The sequence below is a fragment of the Squalius cephalus genome (genome assembly GCF_949319135.1).
Source record: "Squalius cephalus genome assembly, chromosome: 7".
NCBI classification, from domain to species: Eukaryota; Metazoa; Chordata; class Actinopteri; order Cypriniformes; family Leuciscidae; genus Squalius; species Squalius cephalus.
The window spans coordinates 31440597-31463876 of record NC_137128.1 but is presented as its reverse complement, the minus strand read 5'-3'; the positions used below and the strand labels follow the sequence as shown (position 1 = coordinate 31463876).

Below are 23280 nucleotides of genomic sequence, written 5' to 3'. Positions count from 1 at the left end.
CCACAGTTACATAAAACTCTGACACATCAGTCTTCTAGCTGAAGACAGAAATCTAGGTGTGCTCACTTACAGAAAAAAGACTAGCCAATTGTATGATTCCATTATAGTGTTCCCTAATGCTAATGCAAATAAAGTGAGTAACACCTGAGGTTACATAACTGGTCTAATTTGATTGGACGAGCTGCATTCCAACAGTGCTGATATTTTCCATAACAGAAAAAGAAAGTGGATAAAATGTTTTGTGTGAAGACAAGGGCTGATTATGGCCCGGGGCAATGGGGTCGATGTGCCAGGGGCCTCAAAGCCCGACACCAAAAGCAAAAAGCAAGACACTTCTTCTGGATGCATACAGATGAACATTGCTTAAATAATGATATGCATATAATAAAAAACACAAAATTATCAAAAACACATACAAACAGTCCACTTAGTTCACTTTAGAGGACCACATTCTGTCTGTTTAAATAGGCTGGAGTTCAGTTACTTATCTAAATTATGGGCTAATTCAGGATATGGCCCCGATCAGAGGCAGCTCGAAGAATATGAGATCATGGGGCAGAGGTTTCCGGGCCAGGTCATTGGGGACCATCTGCTAGAGACCCTTGCTTACTCTAGCCTGGTCTATTTTAAGTAAGGTGTGTTATGAGACTTGATACCAAATGAGTACCCTTTTAGGGGAGCAATGAATTGGGAAAAGGACTCAATGGCATGACTTAGAAAAACAAAACCCTAAATCCCACCAGTTTAACTACTTCAAATTAAATGTTTAACTAATTTGGCATGAAATTATAAAATGCTAACTCAACAGTGCATGATAGGCACTGAGAGAAAGTCAATGTAGACATTGGGCAAAGAAAAAGAAATTAACTGGTCACCTCCTCCATTTCTGTAGCAAAGGTAAGGAAACCTCCAGACGTTACCCAGCCCCACTGCGTAACCAACACTGGTGAGGACAAACTCAATCTGGTTGCCCCAGTTTCCCCTTCTGGAGTTTTCATCTTTCTTCACTGGCTCTCCTGGAACCGCTCCGTTCTGAAACAGACACATGTACGAATGAAATGTACACGATGTTGCTTCTCGTAAGTCAGAGAGCATTGAAAGGGGACACATTTTGTTCACTTTAAGCACAGACAAAACAAAATATATGATAGTGAATGCATAATATGCATATGCATATTTTAATCAATGTCAAGATTACTGATTAATATTTATGAACGTGTGTGAATGCTTAAATGCATAACCCCCCTTCATACCTGAGACTTGTGCAATAAACCCCTAACTTTAAGTACGAAGTGCAATTCGAAGTGCAAACTTACTGTTTATGACCATTGTGACTATCTTTGTATTTATATGTTATTTTTCATTCTATAATTATGCTATTGTCATGTTGTATGTGTCTTTGCCTGTTATACTGATTATTTGTTTGAATATATTTATCTATTTTCATTTACATTGTATCTGGTTTTCAATTGTCCATGTTATTTTATATACAGTACACTGTTTATTGTTATGCTGCTAATTCAGTGGAGCGTGGAAAGTGTTTTGTTGTTCCTTTTACAATGACAAATAAAGATCTATCTATCTATCTAAAAATCATCATTTCTACTTCACTTGTTCACTTAAAATGGTCCCGATTATTGCATTTTTACCAACATTAAAAATACAAGCATAAACACAAAAAATTCCAACATTCTGTGTATTCCGGCTTGGTTCCATCTGAGCCGCGGGACATTATTGCAGCATTTTACTGTTTCTACAGTTTAAAGTGAGCAGTACGCACCAAAAGCGCTCAGGGTTGTTTATAGTAATGGTCTTTCAGCACTAATACTCTGATATTTTTATAGCCAAACGCACTTCATTCAAGCCCTTTCCACTCCATGCGAATTGCTTCTCTCTCCCACTGAAGATGCTAAAGCGCCACAATAAGAGCTGCAGATGACGCAGTTATTTTAAGAACAGTAGCAGAAACACTTTGAGCAACAAAATAGATCCTTTGGCTAAATCACTGCAAAAAACAAGAATGTAGCAAACAATTATTTTTATCTGTCATACAGATGAGTCTGACCGTTTAACTAAACCAGGTTTGTGACAAGTAAATGTGGCGCTTTTAGACGTCCCCTCCCCCCCATACACAGCATTATTAATCACCATGTTAAGAGCATTTCATAAAAAACAATGTTATAATTTGCTAAATTATTTAGAGATGGCAAGGAAAGACAACAAAACTTTGAAATTACTAGTTAACTTTGTTTTCTGCTCAGATGAGAGTGTTTTGATTATTAGATTATGTATATAGTTTGTTTTTAGTAGTTTATTATTTTGAGCAAAAAAGATAAATAAATAAAACTGGTCCAGACTTTTCATAAGAGGAAAACCTTGCACCCTCATTCAGTATGTTCTCTAAGTCACAAGGCCTTCTGTGTGCCATACACATAGGTGTCTAAATGTGAAAATAATAATAGCCTGATAAAACCTCTGATCTTACCTTTTAATATACATATCCAGTTGGGCTCAACTGATGAAATATGTACTTTTTTTATAGAAAAATTCTTAGACACCACTGTGTGTCTCTGAGGGCTCAAGATTCTCATCTTTGATGACTATTTTGACTGTTGAGGATTTTTTCTTTTACAAAAGTACTACTGCTGCCCTGAAGGAAATATAACTATTCCAAAAAAGTATTGTCCGGACCTCCGCTGGTAAGGAAATATCCGGACCTCTTGGAACTTTAATCGAATACCCCTGAACTATAGCAAGAAAAAAAAAGAAAATTTTTTGCAAGATGTTAATGTCGTGGTGAAGTGATACTGCACATGCTTCCAACATAAGGAGTTCCCATGCTGATTTGAGTTTGGGTTGTCAATTCATTACCCCGGTCCCACTACTTCCTATAGCTCTCTAACATTTTTTTCTCTACCACAATTTAAAATGTGTTAAAAGAAGATAACCACAAGAAAGCAATTGTCAAAACATTTTGTGAAAATTGCATGCAAGCACTGTTGTGGGCATGCTGGAGCGCACTTGATGTGAACTGAAATCACCGTCATGTGCTCAAGACAAACATTTGGTCTTGTCGGCCTGGTTTAAAGTTGACTCCCTCCATCTGTTCTCATCAGATGCTCTTCATGTTGACCTCTAAGGCAAGCTCACGATCTGATCCGAGCGAGCGCTCCGCCCGCACAGCGAGCACGCTGCGGGAGATGAACATTCAGCAGCGTATCCTCGCGATCTTCCCCACAGCTCTGGGGAGGAATCCAAACTGCACTAGATCATTCTAGTGAGCAATTTTGCTTTACAAATGGATAGTTGACATTTAACATTAAGATACTGTAACTATAATTGATTTGTTGAAGTGTAAATGTGGTATCTCATTGAAAGTTTATAACAATGTGTAACAATTAGAAAAGAATTAGAAAATCTTTAGATGGAGTACCACCGACAGATGTGACATGTCAACTGCCTAAATATAAAAAGATTATGAGCTGCATGTATGAAATGCTTTTAAATGCAGCAAAAGTGTCAGTCCTTCTTTTTTTTAATTAAGGTGTTTTAAGTTTGCTTCAGGTTACTACACAAGTCACTACACACACACTAAGTCTCAGCAGAATCTGAGTCAGTGATCCTGCAGGGAGCAATGGCCCAAAGAGCTCACAGACACATGTGCACCCAATAACCACTGATTTGCCTTTCATCCAAAATGAAATATTCCTCTAGTTAAGTATTAAACAATGCAACACCACTATTTTGTTCTGTTGAACACAAACAAAATAACCCCAGTGAGAATGCTTGTTGAACAATTACAACTTTTATTCCTGAACCTGAAATTGGACTAACTGTACAAGGAGCTGTTTTCAAAACCTTCACTATGGGAGCAGAGCAAAAAAAGACTCACGCAGGGGATTGTGGGATTGATAGCAAAGCGGGCCAACTGGTGTGAGAATCAAAACATTGTTAACTAAATTAAAATGATAGGTGTGGTGTCCAAACTCTGAGGTTAAGGCAGTGACATCTGTAATTAACAATTGAAAATCGGCTGGAAGTAAATTAAATCATAGCTGGAAATGTATGCATTTCAATCAGGTTTTTGACCATGTGTTTACAGCATATATTTACAGAGACAGCCCAAAAATGGCAGACATCTAGAATTTTGAGTGGTATGAACAGATTTCTTCCGCACCGGTGGACAGATAGTTTAAGTCTGCTTTTAGACCTGAGACTGGATGGAGGCCAGCAAATGGACACCTGTGTTGGGTTGTGCTGATGGCTCTCTGAACAACTGCTGCAGCACAGCTGAAGGCCCAGCGTAAGAAGGAGGAGATCTAGAGTAAACCCTGAAACAGGTGGGATCCTTGAGGTCAGAACACCTGGGAGATGAACCGACCTTTAAATACCCACCTACTACAAGCACACGCTAGTTCAACAAAATGCAAGTCAATACTTCTCTGTATCTATCCATCTATAATATTACAGTCTACATTATTGGAACTGTAGCTCTATACAACATACTGTTGATATTTTCCAAAACATGGCTCTTCTGCGCTCACACATGAGGTTATGTTGTGTTTACCTTCCGGCATATCAAAGTATTGTTTAGTTCAGTCTTTATCCGCTTCACTCTGTGATCCCCGTCCCTGTGCTCTGTGGAATGCCCAGGTGTTTCAGCCGTTGCAGTTTGCTCCAAGGATCTGTCTTGCAGAGCACAGAGTGAAAGAGAGAAAGATCGTCCAGCTGGGCCCATCTGCCATTTTACGTAAGACCAAGACACACTCATAAACACAAAGGTCCATGGGGACCCGAGTCAAATGAGTGGTTTACCTTTTAAACTTTCTATAAAAAAAAATAAGAAGGAAAAAATAGAGCAAGGAAAGAAAAGCTAGAAGCAAAAAGGGAAAGGAAAAAGAAAAAAAAAGAAGGAAAAGAAAAAAAGAGAAAGGAAAGAAAAAAAAGCTTCCATAAAAAAAATGCCTCAACAAAATAACTGCCTCACAACAGCATTAAACATTATCTTAAGTTTGTATTTTTTTCCCAAATTTGACTATTCCACAATTTCCTGTCCTACAACCTCAAACAGTGAGAAGAGTATCTATCCATGAAGCCTGAAGCCTGTGACTGACAGCAGCACAGCTCCCTCTGAGTAACTCATTGCAGGTATGTGACCCTGTCAATTTAAGAAGAAAAGTGAGAACTGACCTGTGACTTCTCAACTTAACACCCAGAATGCCTGGAGACGTCCATGCAGAATGTGCTGTGGCATTACATATGGTTCAAAAGATCCTTTTTAGCTCAATAGGGTGTGTGTTTTAGTGTCTATTACATAAAGCTATATGTGTGTGTTCACACTCTGAATCTTTTTGAATAATTAAATGTTGTCTCTCTGAAGTTTTAAATGAACGATCACCTAACAAAAGCGAGAGTGATTGAACGTTTACATTTTTCTTGTGACCATAATCGATTATGTCATCTGCTTCAATGAGCTGCATTCTAAAACTCAAAATGTGGGATGTCAATTTCAGATTATGTAACAGCAATTGAAAGATTTAATAATATTTGATATTAAGAAATTGTTGATGCAACCCTAAGAGAAATATAAATATTTCTAACAGAAATATATAAATATTTCTAACAGAAATATAAATATTACTCTAAGAGGCAACATTTAGATTGTATTCAAAATCAAAAAAAATAAATAAAAAATTATGTAACACTTCCAAGCAAATGCCTCAGATGATGTAACATACCAGTTGAAAGACTAAAAATACATTTTAGCTGTATTTAATAATTATTGATGCATCCCTAAGAGAAATATAAATAGTTCCAAGATAAATATGCGTTAGTGGTGCATGTCAACAAAACACACTTATCAGGGGATCTTTCACACATCTGCTCACCTGATTTCTACGATTAATTCACCACAGCACTATGGAATAAACTATCAAAAGATAATTTTAGGATTCACCTTGTGAGAAGAGTCATGTGATGTTTATAGATTGATCATTCTTTCTCATATGAACCCATACTCATACTTATTGGAGATCATTACGGTCCCAAAAAGATCCTAAAAAACCTCTAATCCAGCAGAGGAAAGTCTATGGAAAAGGGAAATACTGTGACAAATCAATGACTTTCTGCTCTCTGAAGTAAATGCTGTGACCAACCATCATAAAAAATAGCGCAGATTCCAAAACACACCCTGGACAGCGAAACACAAAGCTGCACAGGTCCAAACAGAGATAAGAGACCTACTGCTGACTAATGCTGCAAAACTTTTCCCATCAGGCTAGTAAGTTTAGAGAAATGTAGAGTAGAAAATAAATGACTGAAGCAATTTAAGAACATGAAAGACAAAAACAGAAGCAAGGAAGCCAAAGGAAATGTGTTCTCAGCATTTCTGAAATGGTTAAACACCCATGTCCCTGGATTCACCATTCATCAGAGCTGACCTTTCCCCTTTCTAGTGCTCTCTACTGACCCCCAGTTCACATTTCAAATGCAACATCCTCAATCTTTCTCTGCTGATGAGGGCTTCATTCTCCCCAGGAAAGGATGAGGCACACATACAACAGGCTCATTCAAAGACTCCAGTAAGACTTTCACCTCGAGTTTGTTCAAGGATCAAGATCAGAGGTCAGACCAAGGGTTGTGATTGCAACCAAAATACCTCTTGCAGAGCTTCAGCTGTTGTCGTTTTTTTATCTTGGGTTTTGTATCTTTTCCTTCTCTGTTTAACAGTTATTACAAGGCATTTGTAGAATAACTTTTTGAAAAGACATGCTAATTTCTATATCAGCAAATGCAGTGTGTTTGGGGCGGGACAATCTCTTTTGTCCCAAAGGCAGATGGGGATGGGCAGGAGTGGTAGAAGGATTTGAGGAAAAATCTTCACGTTCAATCCACACTCACGCTGTCACATACACGACCATAGAAAATGTTTATAGAGACTGCCATAAAGCAGCATGAGCAATCTGGTTCCACAAGTGTTCTCACAGTAAGCGACTTGATCATGTATTATACAATATATATACACACAAACACTACAATTCAAAAGTTTGGAGTCAGTAAGAATCTTTTTTATGCATTATATTGATCAAAAGCGAAAGTAAAAAATGTATCACAGTTTCCTTAAAAACAAAAACATGAGTCAAAAACATTGATAATAAGAAATGTTTCTTGAGCACCAAATCAGGATCTTATAATGATTTCTGAAGGATCGTGTGACACTGAAGACTGGAGCAATGATGCTGAATTAAATTAAATTAAATTAACATTAATATATATTTTTCAAATAGAAAGTAGTTTAATTTTGTAACTTTAAATTGTAAAAATATTACTGTATTTTTGATCAAATAAATGCAGTTTTGGTGAGCATAAGACCAGGATCACATTACATCTAAATGATTACATATCCTTGGACACATACAGAAGTGTATTGTGCACAAGGAACTGGTCACAAGCTTCACAAGAGAATCACTAGTTGCTTAATATAAGAAAGTATGATACCACACAAGTGAATTAGCAGTTTTGTGCAACATGGAGTTTCCATTTAAAGAAACCAAAAGTCTGCCTTCAACCCATAAAGCCAGTTGTCAGCTGTTAAACACTAGGAAGGATCCATAACAGCTCTGGTAGCCATCTTGTGGGAGTCATTAGGTCTGCAGATGGCTCTCCTGGTCATTTAACAGCCAGAAAATGACCCATCATTCATGACCAAATAGTATTCACCCTCATGATGCACCTTGTTCTTCCTACTTTAAATTAATAGTAGTTTTCTGACCGCCTAGATGAAGTCAAACACCTTCTAGGGTCCAGATCAAAACATCATCAACCATCATGGAATGTTCAGGACATATATCCATTTCCATCATTCCTCATGTCATGTTAACACTCACAGATCAGAACATGTATAACAGCATTCCAAGAATGATCAAAGACGCTCTAAGGCAAAATGGTGGGACACACCTACCTGGTTTTTGTCTAATTTTAAGCTCCAAGTGACTTCTAGAATTGTTCTAAAAGATCTTGCCCGTCCATTGATAACTGACACCTCAATATTACATCTACACTTTTAGCCACACTTACTCACTTCTTTTGGTCTTACCTTTCTGCTGTCCATTGTACACCCCAGCTAGTAGCGCTTACTCAAGCAGAAACTTACAGATCTCTCCAGGTCAGCAGGAGTAGACTGACACGGCTCCATGTGGAACCTATTCTACCCTTAAGCTGTGGGTGGGGAGAGGGGAGGAGCCTGGAGGTTTGGCTTTTTGGGAGTTTCTTAGCGTCACAAAGGATATATTCACGTTGGCTGCACAAGATTGTATCCTTTTCTTTAAGAGACATGGGTATACACATGACAGTAAAACATGCCTAATGTTACAAAAGATTTCTATTTCAGATAAATAGTACTGTTCTTTTGAACTTTCAATTGATCAAAGAATCCTGAAATTAACAGGAATAAAATATATAGAAAAACAGGTCTAGTTGCAGACACACGCTTCACATAATCAGATCATTCAATTAGTTCTCAATTCAAACAATGAGGGAGCGTAGCCTGCAGACATGTGAGCCATTGCAAGCTGTTCACCTGTTCTTCACACACTTTCATCTAAGAAATTTTGTATGTTCAACCAGCATCTCCTAATGAATTATATCTAGAGACATAAACAGGATATTTTGACCTTTCTCTATCATTGTACCCAGGGCTGATTCCCATTATTACTGAGCTTGTTGCATTCGTAAACAAGGAAACAAATGAATTTGTTATATAGGGACTGAATTTGAAGAACGACCCATTTTAAATTACAATATGCTCAAAAGGGCCAATTAGAGCACTTTTAAAGGCCCATTCAGGGATTCAGGGTTGCATAAGCCACCCCAGTTTTGGCTGACATCAAACATAGACACTTAATGTCATGCAACTTCAGCTTCTAGACTGAAAAACATCTTCAGAGTCGATTAGCATCAGATTTTGACAAGCAAGACACAAAGAAACCAGAAGTTCAAGTCACTTTAAAGCATTGTTTGCAGTGTTTAATGTACAACATTGTGTTCAATGTTTATTAGACAATGTAAGTTAGACTACAGACCTGGATGAACAACAATCAAGTCCACTGTATTTCTGACAGGAATGACAAGAAAAGTTTTTATTAAAGGGCTTTCATGGTCATACTATTTAATATGAAATCGTATTATCTAATATGTAAATACATTTCAGGTGGATGAAGTTCTAGTAGAAGGACGTTAACTGAACTGAAGCATGATGTGATGATTCATGCTTTTGTTTAAACTATTTCTGACAGGTTTTTGGCAAAGAATGACTATGCTCTGATGATTTAAGTCAACCATCTTAAACACAACAATGTTACACCATCTCTCTTCCTGGTATCCTTGTGCAGACATTATGCAATGTTACAGTGTTTACAGACTTTACCTGTGTTAGATCATGATGACAACAAAGTTTAAAGATATATACTGCTCAAAACTTTTAAATGTTTTTGAAAGAAGTCTCTTATGTTCACCAAGGCTGCATTTATTTGATCAAAAGTACAGTAGAAACAGTAATACTGTGAAATTTTACTACAATGTAAAATAATGGTTTTCTATTTAAATATATTTCGACATTTATTGCAAAGCTGAGTTTCAGTATCATTACTCCAGTCTTCTTTGTGGTCACATGATCTTTCAGAAATCATTCTAATATGCTGATTTGGTGCACACACAAAAAATCTTCTTATCTGTGTTGAAAACAGTTGAGTTGGATTATATTTCTGTAAAAAATGTACACATACAATGTTAGTTCTAATTACACATTTCTGATGTTAACATGCATGGATAATATTAATGTTGGCATGAAAAAAGCCTTGGTTGTACAATACGTGTGCCTGTAAATTGTGTGTAATTTAACTTGAATTTCTTGGCTCAATTTTACTTTAATTGTAAATGCCTTGATGTAACCATAGTTTTTTCCTCCACCTTATAAAATACTATTATTAACATTATGCTAGAAAAGCTTTTGCTTGAGCTTAATATTTAGGATATAGAGATAATACTGGAAACCTGAAATATTCATTTTAAAGGAAATTAAACAGTAAAGTTTAATTACAAAACCTTGTCTTGAAATATGTGGGCTACCTAAATGTTTTGTTTAGAGTATGCCATTTAACACACTGTTTCAAATATGAGCAAAACCCTGTGTATCAAACCAAGACCATACGTACCTGTAAAACTGAATGGTCAGACTATCACAAACACATGGGCATGTGATGTTTTGGGGGGTAAATAAAGCGTGTGGAAAGAGATCTGAGGCTGTTCCCTTGGCCTGACAGCTCTGAATCGAAGCGCTGACTTTTTCATCTCTCCTGCGTCCTGAGGGTTCAGTTTGTCATGGCATGTGCACGGCTTGGAGTTTGCTGAAGCTCTGACTGAGCGACTGCTTTACTGTGAGACCAGCTCTCTTCCTCAGGAGCCCTCGGGCAAATCTTCCCAAATGCATGCGAGACACTAAACTTTTCCCAGTCAGTGAGAATCAGCAAATACCAAATCCTCCCATACAACATTTAGCCTGTCAAACAGGCAGTGCTTTAAATGACATATTGTGCAAAAAAATTGTATTTGCAGAAAGAATCTTTGCCCTTTGGTCAGGAAATAAGTAGACTCACTGCTGTGACAGCTGCAGAGGTGGCAGTAGGGTCAGCCAAAACACGCTTGTTCAAAAGACAAGTGTGTTTACACAGAATGACTCTTAGTAATAGACCAAAAAAATAAAAACAATTCTTTGTTCTAGAGTACACTTCAATGCTAATGCTACAAAGCTAAAAGTGAACGTATAAATAGCATTATTGTGTTTCAAGAGCCCCTAATTCTGAAAAGAATGTAACTGAGAAATACAGTCTAGACATGAAATAATATGTTTAACATGTTCCTGGCTAGAAGATGTGAATTAAAACAGTTTAATGCACAGGTAGTTCCAGTCACTTTAATCACCATTCTATATTAATGTGCTGCTTTCATTGAAGCACACATGCACATCACTCGCAAACAGAAACATTCAGGAGCACAGAAACGTATTAACACTGCCCTGCAAAATAGCTACATTATATTTCTCAGCAACCAAGGGGTTACTAACATCCCTGTTTTTAAAGTAATTAAACTCACAGCTTCATTGTTAGCAGAGAGACGCTGCACAGACAAGGTAATTCACACACATATCGCTCTCCCTCGCTCTAATTCAAATAAATGCTATAATTAATTGATTTAAATCAATGTAATCTTAGCGAACAACAATATTTCTGTGTCTGAATCAAAGCGGACAGAATGCTAGATCTACCTAGCAGTAACTGATGAAAGTAACTGTCATTTTTACCTTTCCACTGCAAACATCAATAACAGCTTAACTCTTTCCCCGCCATTGACGGAATTTTCCAGCAACCCATGTTTTCATTGTTATATGGTAGGGGGAGCTATTTTGCATCTTTTGAAATCTCCGGATCCAATAACAAGAACATCGGAAAAGAGTTAATACCAATAACAGGCAAATGACCATATAAGTAGGATAATCCATGGCTAGCTGTGCATTAAAAAAATTGAATGCACTCCACAGAGGTGCCTTTGCTTCATGCACCTTCATGCTTTACGTTGGGTGGTTATTTGCTTCTACGTTGTGTATTAAAATTGTATAATGCACAGCTAGTCGTGGATTATCCCTTACTTATAAATAATGTGCATGATTATTTTCCCAAGCCAATTAAGGACAAACTTCATTGGTCATCTCCAACACACAGTTACCCATCAAGAAAAGACTTCATGGATTCAACTCAGAGTTCAGAAAAATCTTGAATCTGGAGCTATCTATCAGGATGTGATATCAAGGTTAGTATTTGTTTTAGCATTGTGTAGGAAATCAGCAATGTGATATAATGAATAATAATGAAGAAATAATGTAACCTAACACCATCTGATAAACATGGCCAATACATGTATAAAGAGAGCAATATATGCGCCATCATCCCATTTCACGGCACAGTTTCTCGGCCGTCACATACAGTAGGATGCATTAAAGCAGACATAAGGCCGTGATAAATCTAATTTTGAGCAAATAGAGTATAAATAAACTCGAAATTGTAATGCGTGAGTACGCAAAATATTTCTGTGTGCACCTGAAAAGTTTATAGGCACACGCAATATTTGTCAGGCACACGAAAAAGTTTGTTTATTTTTTATTTTTCCAAAGGTCCCTTTAGAGGCTTTGTATGTACTTACATGTTACATGTACTTACTATTGTAATTGAAAGAGTACATTATGCATAATTACAAGTAACTAACCCTAAAAATAAAGTGTAATTGAAATTTATAGTGTTATGGCCATAAAAAGAAGAACGGGAAAACAGTGGAAAAGATAAAGGGAGTCAGAGAGGACAAGGCAAAAGATGAGTGAGATTAGTTTAAAAGTTAGATTTGGCCTGAGGAAAGTACCCATGACTGAGAGAGGGTCACTGTTCTGAACAGCTGTCATAGCTGCCAGCATTAGACAACCTTCACCTATCCATGAAGTTCTGATGGAAGATCACATGGGTAAAATGACCTTCAAATCAAGTCTTAGGGGGAAAGGAATCAAGATATTGGTTCTCAAAAAAAAAAAGTTTTGAAAAGAGAATCATTTCGAAGGTATTTAAAATCATCACATGAGGGGTAGTGAGAAATGAAGCAAGATGGACATAAAGAGAGAGAGAAAGAGAGCAGCTGGAAGCCCACGAGCGCAGTGAGTGTGAGACAGGAGAGACGACTGCCTCCGAGCACACATATGCTTCTGACTGCTCTTTTCCCCTCTCTCTTCTTTCTCTCTCTCCATATACAGTGAGCTTGTGAACTTTGTACAAAAGGTCAGATGTCCATTTTCAAATCATGCTGGACAACTAGATCATCAGATTGTTGAAAAACTTTTGCAGTTCATGCAGCTCGAGTACTATGGGAAATAACAAATACTAAGAAACTATGCAATTGATGTTGTTTTTTAAGTAAACTTAAAATACACTGCTATGCTGATAATGTTTGTGATAAAAAATATTTGTGTTCATTTAGAAAAATGCAAAACAGAAACACATCACTGTGGTCTCAGATGTTGTAACGCACTGTACCTCCCTCAATCCATTTATACACAAAGAACATCCAAAAACACACACACACACGCTCAGTTTCAGTCTCAATCTCAGTCAGTGAATATAAATCAATGTTGATGATATATGATCCTTGCAGTTTGCTGACATTGTGATAGGGCAAACACATTTCGTAATAAACATTATTGACAGTGCATGCTCACACAGGTCTTCATACCTGTGCATATGACAAACCTACGTGCCACAGTTTTACAGCTACAGTGTTAAAGAGATTGCTAAACACTTACTCTCCCCAAACATTATAGCATCATTATTTTTGCTCTTTGGAACATTATGTGAAACCAATCACTAGACAGCATCTCTTTAACAGTAAGATAAATGATCAAGTGTTGCAGTCAAAACGAACAGCATTTGCTTTCTAAACGCCGATCATCATAGATCATTGTGAAGACATTTTGACCCAGTAAGTTACTCAAATGAAATTACTGGCTCATATTATCGCAATTATTAGTCAAGCATGCTCTACTCTAACAGATAGCATTAGACAACACTACAGGATCCAGTAGAATGAACCACATCAGAGAACTAATATAGGAGCTCCATATCGCAGTCAAACAGTACAGAGCTGAATCTACAGCATAGGATTAATCAGATGAAAATGGCATAGCTGTGATTGAAGAATGCTGCACCTTTTTGAGGGACCAAGTCATTTAGAGTATGAAGAATAATCAGTAATGAATTGAGTCAAGTCTTGGAGTTGTTTACAGAGAACTGCTATCAGTGACATATATCAACTCACATACACACACACACACACACACACACACACACATATATATATATATATAAAACTAAAAATGGATTACTTCAAACTAATATTCTCTTACACTAGTCAAAGTGTTCAGGTTTGGTCATTTTGGCTATGCAGCAAAATTCTATCCATTCAAATTTTGAAAAGTACATTATATAGACTTCATTGTTTGCGCAATGTGCAAATTAAAATATCTGGCAAATCAGAAATAATTGACAAACAGCCCCAATGCAAACACTTTCCAAAGGATGCAATTTCATTCTAGTTAATGCTCAAGCCTAAACAGGGAAATGATGATGTTTCCCCACCGTATGCACAAGTACACATGAGGGGTTTGGAGGCTGGAGGCTGTGGCTCTGGCAGATGCACCTGCTCCTCTGTGTGTATGTGTGTGATAAATCAGTGAGCTCTACAGCTGGACACCTGAGTCTGTGGTGCCTCTCGGGGTTCTGGCACTGCTAGAAATCATCAAATAAATCAGTACACCTCATCAAACCCCCTTTTGCATTGAGTCAATAAAGTCTTTACAGGGGTCAAACACTGTGAGGAATCATAATAAATTGCTCAAGTGAGAAATGTTACAGATTAGGTAGACAAAAAGACAGCTATGGTCCACACACTTGAAAAGGTCAGGTGAGCATTGCTTGTGAAGTTTCAAAGGTCTCATCCCCAAGTCAAAGACTCAGATCACATTAGGACTGACTAAAGGCAAGACCAAAATCCAGATCAAATAGCACTACACAGTAAATGCTTCTCGGTACTAATTAAACTATGAAAGAGAATTTGCACTTTAAAAACTGTTCACGAATATAACTTCATGACAATGCAATTTGAGACTGCACATTTCCCCGAACTTGAGATATATGATAGAAACGGTTTTAATTAAGCCCATAAGAATGCCAACATTCATATCAAGATTAAACAAGATGACGATAAATGGATTTTACATAATTCCAAAACTCAAAACCCGCCAAATAATGTCTATTAATTAAAAAAAAAAAAAAAAATTGTGTCTGTCACCTACAGCAAGTAACCTAATTTTGTCTTATCAGTTTGTATTTAGTCACCAGACTGTCACTTTATCCTACTTCACACACTCCTACAAAACGGAGGAACGGAAACAGGTGCAATGGAATGGATGCAACCAAAACTGGCGCAGCAACATAAATCTCTGAGGCACAAAGCACCTTATAGGATATCTATACGTTTTATTTCCAATAAATCTTCCCTATGATTGTTTAAGTGACAAGTGCCTTGGTGACTAAAAAAAGGAGGTGAAGGAAGACAGAAAAAGGAGAAATATGGGCCAGCCCTCCTTTCAGCCTTTACACTTTCCTCCTTCCTTCTGTCTCTCAAACACTGCTCTCCTGCCCACTTCCTTGGAAACTTTATCACATACCCTTCCACCAGCGTCGCCAGAACTTCCCACTGCAATTTGTTATAAAAACTTTTCAGTTGGCCCACACGTGGTCTGGTTTTTAAAGAGCTTCTCACGTGGTCTGTGGGCTATTGAGTCGTCACAGGCCCCCTGAATGATGGCCGAAAAATAAGGCACTGCAGACAATGCTTGGTCTTGATTAATTCAGTTCTTTCAGGACCCTGCACCGTCGTCCGGGCAGCTTCGTACAATTGCCGCTTTGATGCGTCGGGTAACGTGCTCGCTCTCACTCGCTCAAGAGAAACAAAATTTTCAAATTTCCCTCTCGGCAGAGCTCAACATCTATAGAAAACGAAAATGCTGCCCGTTTCAAAACAGCACAACATGACAAAAACACAACTGACCTGATCAGCCATACAAGCTGCGTTGCTGTTGGACTCCGACATGATTCGATAGTGCCCAGTAGTTCTCTCGTCTCAACTCTCGAGTTCTTCATTCACACCTCTCCGTTTGCTTCCGCAGAGAGGGGGGGATGGGGGGGAACAGCCTCCTTTTGGCCAGGCTTGATTAATGCCTGAATTATTTTCACCTCATTTCATCTGATGGAGTTCTGCTTCCTCTCCGCCTCTTTCAATCATTCGGCATGGAAGGTCCCCCTCCACCGCTGCCACTTTCTCGCTCACTCCCTCTCCCTCCCTTTCTGTTTTTCTCTCTCTCTCTCTCTCTCTCTCCCTCTTGCTCCCTCATCCTTACCTCGTCCGTTGTACTGCGAGTTGGGGAAAGCGCCCCCTCCTCTTCTGTATCCCCCATTCTACAAAACAGACAGAGGAGATCCACAGCCTTTGCCTCTACCTCCATAATGAATGGAGTCGTTGTCATTCCAGCACTTTGGCTGCATACTGAGTGCTAGGAGCTGCTAGCTTAGCTGCCTGGAGTCACAGGCGCTGCCAAGCTTTTCAGCGGCCGGCCCACATGATGAAAGACAAAAGTAAGGAGAGGTCCGCTTCCATGGGGCGCGCAACTCTCGATGTCTCTGCATTTCATCCACTTGTTCTCGAGGCAGCTGCACCCAGACCACCAACGCTCCCATTCAGCAACACTTGACTCTCAAATCCTCATCCCTTGACATTGCCAATTCTCCTGTAAGGTCCTGCAAGAGGCCAGAGGAGGGATATACCCTTCCGTTTGTCTGTCGGTCAGGCTACCGCCTTGTAATTCATCCGTTCGCTGCAGGTTACAAGATTTTCTCAGCAATAAACGGACAAAAATCTATAGAGGACATTATGTGGCAGACTGTGGAAAGCTGCATTACAATTCACACAGAAAAAAAAGTAACCTACAGACAAAAGAAAGCTCTCGGTGGCAGCTCCTGGCGATGGACCCAACTGAGCATCCTGTTATTGGTGTTAAAAGTTGACAGACTTCTGGCATTTTTCCTAATGAGCATTTGAAAGAGGTGTACAATAGTGGTGATGCAGTTGATGAGCAGACTTCAAGAGGACGGCCCAGACATCTCTATCCGCATCACAATGTGGAATGGATCACACGTGATAACTGCGGTACCTAACTAAGGTTGTAAGGTTTCATTTTAAATACATGTTCAATAGCCCAAATTAAATAGGGACAAATATACAGTGGCATGAAATAATATTTGGAAACGTTTGGACACTTTAGTTACACTTAAAATATCTGAATGTCATTTCATTAGAAACCAAAATATCAAACCAAGTGGAATCTGGAAACAAATGCTACTAGAGCTATTTATTTATATTGACTTTTAAGCAATGGTATCAAGGTGATTTTTAGTGGATGAATGAAGTCAGTTCTCATCAAGCAAAATAACATCTATATATATTTACTATATTTTAAATATTATATCTTATTTCATAATTTAAAAATCTAACTTATTTTGGTTAAAAAGGTATGTTTGTGCCATATTTCTTTAAAATAAATGCCACTTGGTTTGATATTTTGTTACATAATTGTAAATGGCATTCGTAATTTTTGGCATAACAGTCCAAATTGTATGAAGATAATGCAAATACAACAGTACAAAAGCAAGCCTTTTTTCTAATATCCTCCAGCCATCCCAAAAAGTGTTATGCCTAAATAAATGTAAAAAAAAAGAGTAAATAGAATAAAAATAGAGAATAAAAAAAAATACATGAAACTATTTTACATACAAAATCCTAACCTTGATAATCAAAAAAAAAAAGAGAGAGAGAGAGAGAGAAAAAGAGTTTATTATGCCTATGAGTTATTGATGATGCTCTTCCAGCTGAGCTTAAATACATCTGCTCTGCCTGTTTGACCCTTTGGGCACAGATATCATCACATAGAGATGAGCATCTCTTTACACTTAACTAGACAAAGTTCTTACACAACAAAATTATACTGCAAAAACATCAGAGCCATGACCTAGCGGTTAGCATACATGCTTTAGGGTGAGGACTGTCTTTTGAGGTTCAAATCAGTCTTGTGTCATGTCACAATCCTACTTCCCCCTTTTCAGTATTTCTACTGTCCCCTGTCTTCTTTCTCTATACAAACTGGCAAAGAGTCTGGTTTCATAAACAAATCTATAATAATGATCTGAAGTCAAATTACAGTAGCCTATTTCAGAAATCAACAGCTAATTTGAGAGTGTCCTCTCAATTAATATGTGAGTTTCAACAACAACAAGCAGCTGGCTGAGACTTTATGTATTTGTGACACCTACCCTTTCACACAAACACACACATATACACGCACATAGCTCCGGGCAACTCCTTGTGTCTGTGCCACGAGCCCGGCTGTAAGGGAATCTGACACAGGCGGTCATTAGAGACTCCTCAGGGGCCCCAGCCAACCCCTATTAGTCAAGCAGCAGCACGGAACCTCGCCTCCCATCACAAAAACACTCGCTTCTAATGAGGATATGTACACTCCGCTATTTGCGCTGCCCCATATCAATAGCATAATAGCGAGTGATGAGAACAAGGAAGGGCTGTGACTGAAATGAAATAAACACATCAAAACAAAACTCATTAGATGGATCTTAAACAAGTGTGCACACTTGGGAGTGGGGGAATACGACCTCCTAATTACACACTTAGCGCTCATTAAGGAATTTCAATTTCATAATAAAAACAAACCTAACCTAATCACAAAAACCAAATCATAACCATTTTGAATAGCATTTTTCTCTTCAAGTCATTTATTTAGCTAAAATTTGTGTTTGTGCGTTTCTAAGCTAAACTTGGATGATAAAATTGTTCCCAGAAGTTGGCTAAATATAAACACACAGAGAGTGTATGTATGTATATATATATATATATATATATATAGACGTTTAACTTCATATTATGTATAATATATATAATATATGTATAATTTAATTTAACATCATTATAAAATTATAAATCATTACTTTTATTAATAAAATATTTTACCTTCAGAATGAACTACCTGACATTTTTGCACATTCAATTCAAAACTATTCACAGTACAGTAACTCTAATAATCCTTCTGGAACTTTAAGGTGTTAAGACCCTTTGAGTGCACAATGAAGAAATAGCAGGATTTTGAGCTTAGCGACTGCAATTACTCGGTCACCTCTACTTAGGACCTTCACTTGCAATCTGTGAGTCAGCAAACCCATCTCTTAACCATTAGGCTACCAGCATAGCATACTTTGCAGCTCTGTGTGTTTTGGCACTACTACAGTACTAAAGATACAGCTAGACATTCTAATATAGAAAAATGAGTGGGTAATCCTTTCCTTTTTCATATAATGTAAGTGAAAGGAAACTTTAGACTTTCAAAGTCTAAAATAACAAAAGGCTCCACTAAGATGGTATATTTCACATGTGTGCTGCATTCCAGGTCAAGGTTATAATAGTTAACTGAAACTAAAACCATAAAAAAACATTTTGTTGCTTGAAATAAAATAAACGTTAACTTAAAACAAAATCTAAAAATAAAATAAACTTATTTCAACAACATTTCTCATTTTCATAAAAAAAAAAAAACCCGATATAGACATTAGGGATGCTCCAGTCAATCGGATTATCGGTATTGGCCGATAATCAGATTCAATGACTCAATCGGTAGTCACTTAATATGGCTGATCTCACAAACGGATCACAATTTATTGAAGTAAAACCGTAAAAAGTCCCCACTGGCATGCATTTGCGCCACGTTCACCTGTATCTTCGCGATACATTAGTAAACCATAGTAAATCGCACGTAGATCTTGAGAAAATCCTCACGGAGTGACATGACATGCTGCTTGGCTAAAGCTATAGGACTTCCAGGATCCGGTCGCTTTGAGATCATGACGTCATCATGTCAAGCATGAATATTAACCAAATAAAATCGCTTTTTCTGGGGTTTTCTCAGCACTCTTGTAACAAAAGAACCTCCAAACATGATCAAAATTTGAAGGGGTTTTCTATCAAATGAGAACATGTACTTGATGATGCCATGAGTTATGCCACTTACAGGTAGATGTGAAATCATTAAAAATGCCTTCAGGGTGTAAGGCACTGCTAAGGGGTTAGCAGTGACAGTCAACAGAGAGCTTACACATCACTTATATAAAGCTTGAATGATCAGGATCGGTATCAGCCAAATGTGATGACAAGAAATCGGTAGTCGGAATCTAGAGCTGTCTCTGTGAAGGAATTTCCCTTGTGGTGATTTTGAGTGGCTTAATATTGCGATGTTAAGATGTGGTCAGCAGGCACTTGAATCTTGAAGGAGATTCTAAAGCAAAACAGGCTATTAATAATCCAAACACTTTGAATGAACACGGAGGAGAATAACGCAAACCACACAATGCATAAACGAGAACTGACAAAAAACAACTGAAACACAGGGCTATATAAACATGGGTAGAGCAAAGGAAAGTAAACTAGACATATGTGAAACTAATACGTAACTACAGAAACAAACAAGGACATAATCAGTAACCAATGAAACCAAAATAAAACAGAGCAGGAAAACAGGAACTAAAGGAAAGAGAACAGAATGTCAAAAGAAGGGTCTAGATAACAGAACATAAACCTGACTATTAGCTTGCTGGGCTATTGTTTGTATAACATTTAGTTCCGATCCTTGAATCTGACTGGACGAGAGGCTTTCTAAGATTGCTGATATTTCACCAGTAAGACAGAGTGAATCTCAGTCGATCTCTCTCTCTCTCATTCACTGTATGTTTTGTTTAGGCTTGTTAAATGCAAATCTATGGAGCTGCTGTACAAATCACAATGGTACACAGAGTCTTTCTTAAGTAAAAAAGAGCCAGTTGGTGAAAAAAACACATTCTTCACTCGTTATCATTATTAACTTATTTAACATTCAACACACACGCATTAAGTGTAAAACAAGAAGGACATAGCCTTATAAAAAAATGAAAAAAAACGTTAACATCGTGGTTGCGCCGGTTGCTTGCATTCCTTTGTGGTTGGCTTGTCAGTATAGAGGTATTACAATATTGCAGTTATCACGACAGCCCTATCGGTACCAGTTGCAAAAACCCTGGTCAGAGCATCCCAAATAGACCTATTTTTTTAAAAATAATAAAAAATAACAAAAACACTACAAAATGACTACAACTTTACCTAAAATGAAAATGAAAACAGAAAATATACAAATAAAAACTAATTAAAAATATGAATAAAACTATAATAGTATCTCAGTGACACTAAAATAACAGTGTGACTGAAGCCGTTTTTGAACTTTGAAACAACACAAGTCATTAATCAATGTTTGCCTAGGTCATAAGGACTACTTTTATTATACTTTCATGGACCTTTTATAGTTTTTTGTTAATATAATTCACTTTCCCTTTATGGAAAAGAATGACCAAGACATTCTTAAAAAAAAAAAAAAAGGTGGACGAAGGTGAGGACGAAAAGGTGAGACCCACGGGTCATTTGGACCTCACAACAAGAGTTAATTCAGAAGCCTCTACAGTGTAAACTAAAAACAGGAAAGTAACACAAGAGGTTTCCAGATTCACCAGGGAGTTTCAGTAAGTGTGGTTTCCAGCAAGAGCCCTTAAGCAGGTGTTTCCCATTCAGGGCACGTTCGTTCTATTGACAAGCTGAACAAGAGGGCCTCAGTGAGGGCTAAAATACTACTGCTGACTAAAAACGTCACTTTTTCAAACTTAGTGCAGGCTTTGATGAGCCGTCTCCTTCCGGAGCTCTCTTTTGCCCCATTTACAATCTAGAGTGGTATGTCCAACACACAAAAACAACCCAAAGCAAACACACACACAAAACAGAGGACCACGGTTTTAGACAATCAACTCGCATGATTTTTACCCCCTGCACATGACAGCACACAGGCTGAAATACTGAATGGTTGTTAACCATTCTGGTAACAGAGATATTAAATAATTGCTAATATCTAAAATAGGAAACATAATATCTGAGACATTTCCACAAATCTTATTTAGCTTTTGAAGAGACTTAGAAACCTTAAAAAATTATGGCACCATTTACTTGCTAAACATTAGATGCACTTGAAATAAATACAATGAAATAGATTTAAAACAAAAATGGAGAACTAAGCTGACAAGCAATGTTAGGATGTAATTAGTATCATTAAACAAAGCAGAGTGACTTTAAAATAGTAACTAACATTATGACTAAATTTTGTACATTACTATTTTAATTTGCTATGGTTGGAGTCATAATTTAGCACAACATATGAGAAATATTAACAAAAATTACAAAAATAATGTTTTTTAAAGGTATAAGATTATTAAAAGGTGGAAAAAGCCATCAAAAAAAATTTGCTTTGGAAAATCGATGAATGCTACACAAGATGAATGCAAAGTGACTTATTGTGTTACAAAATAGATAAACATCCCAAACACAGTGAACTCAAGTTTACAAAAAGGGAAGCTGCTGACAGGCTCAATCTATGTTTAATGCCTAAAACTTAACACACTGATAGAAAGAGAGAAAACTCACAAATCAGGTCTATTAAAAATTTCACTGAACAATTAAAAGCATTCAAGTGTGTAAAATAGCTTAATATAATTGACTACTAATAAAAGGAATAATTCAAATAAGATGAGAGTTTTCTTCACCAGTTCCCATTACATCACACTGAATTCATTTTTATGTCTATCATTATAAATCAACTTAATATGCTCTCACTGTGTATTAAGCTTCAATGGTGATCACAATGATGCTAAAACGGGTATCAGCCATTTTTTTGTACAAAAGGAAGTAGTAATGCAGTGAATCTTAATCTAAGCCCATGTTGGACCAGACACTAAATAGGGAAGTCAGTGAAAAGTCTGGCACGAACATTGTAGGGGGCAAAACAGAGACATATTTATGGACCTTCGTCTGAAAACGACTTCCTGCCCTGTTCCTTTGGAGTGCGAGTGAGTGTTTGTGTGCGTACAGGGCAAAGAGAGAATTTGTGACGTCCACCTGGTCCAAACGGCTTTCGGGACACTGAAGAGCAATTTCCAACGCTTGGATTAACCTGAAGCTTCCATGATTATTCCCCCCCAACCCCCCCAACTGCCATAATTTGGCTGGAAGGGCCCCAGCTGCTAATTCTTTATAAATAGCGTGTAGCTCAGACCTCCTCCGGGGAGAATGGGGCTCAGAGGAATGGCTTGGGCACAAATCAGGCTGGAAAAAGCACACAACATACACATTTCGACAAACATATGGGACCATCACTGAGGATGAACTTGAGGTACATGTGACTTTGTCGCGCCTCACGTGGATCTGACAATCGGCCAATTAGAAAAGTGACAACAGGCTATCAAGCTGTGTTTTGAGTTCGAGAATTTTTTTTTTTTTTTAGAAAAGTTCGTTCTAGAAGCTGAAAATGCAAGGAAAGGCTTGTAATATGGCCATCTATGTTTTGACAAATGGTTGAAAATCTGTTTGAAAGAGGACAGAGACCGTGCTCTCAGAGTTTACAAGTTGTCTTCTGGAGTGGATGCCTTTTCTTTCAGCACACAAAGG

The 23280-nt window shown here is 37.6% G+C and overlaps 1 protein-coding gene across 4 annotated transcripts in view; it reads right to left on the bottom strand.

The window, feature by feature from the left end:
- slc6a9 (solute carrier family 6 member 9) overlaps nt 1-23280 on the bottom strand; it is a gene marked incomplete at its 3' end in the record, with an annotated part of 53956 nt that overhangs the window by 8857 nt on the left and 21819 nt on the right. For 2 of the 4 annotated variants that reach the window (XM_079876224.1, XM_079876223.1), the window contains exon 3: nt 876-1032. In XM_079876224.1, coding sequence (XP_079732350.1) covers nt 876-1032 — 157 coding nt within the window. Of the gene's footprint in view, nt 1-875; nt 1033-8095; nt 8171-15699; nt 15972-23280 lie in introns of those variants that run through there. The other 2 variants (XM_079876222.1, XM_079876225.1) reach the window with 2 other exon arrangements.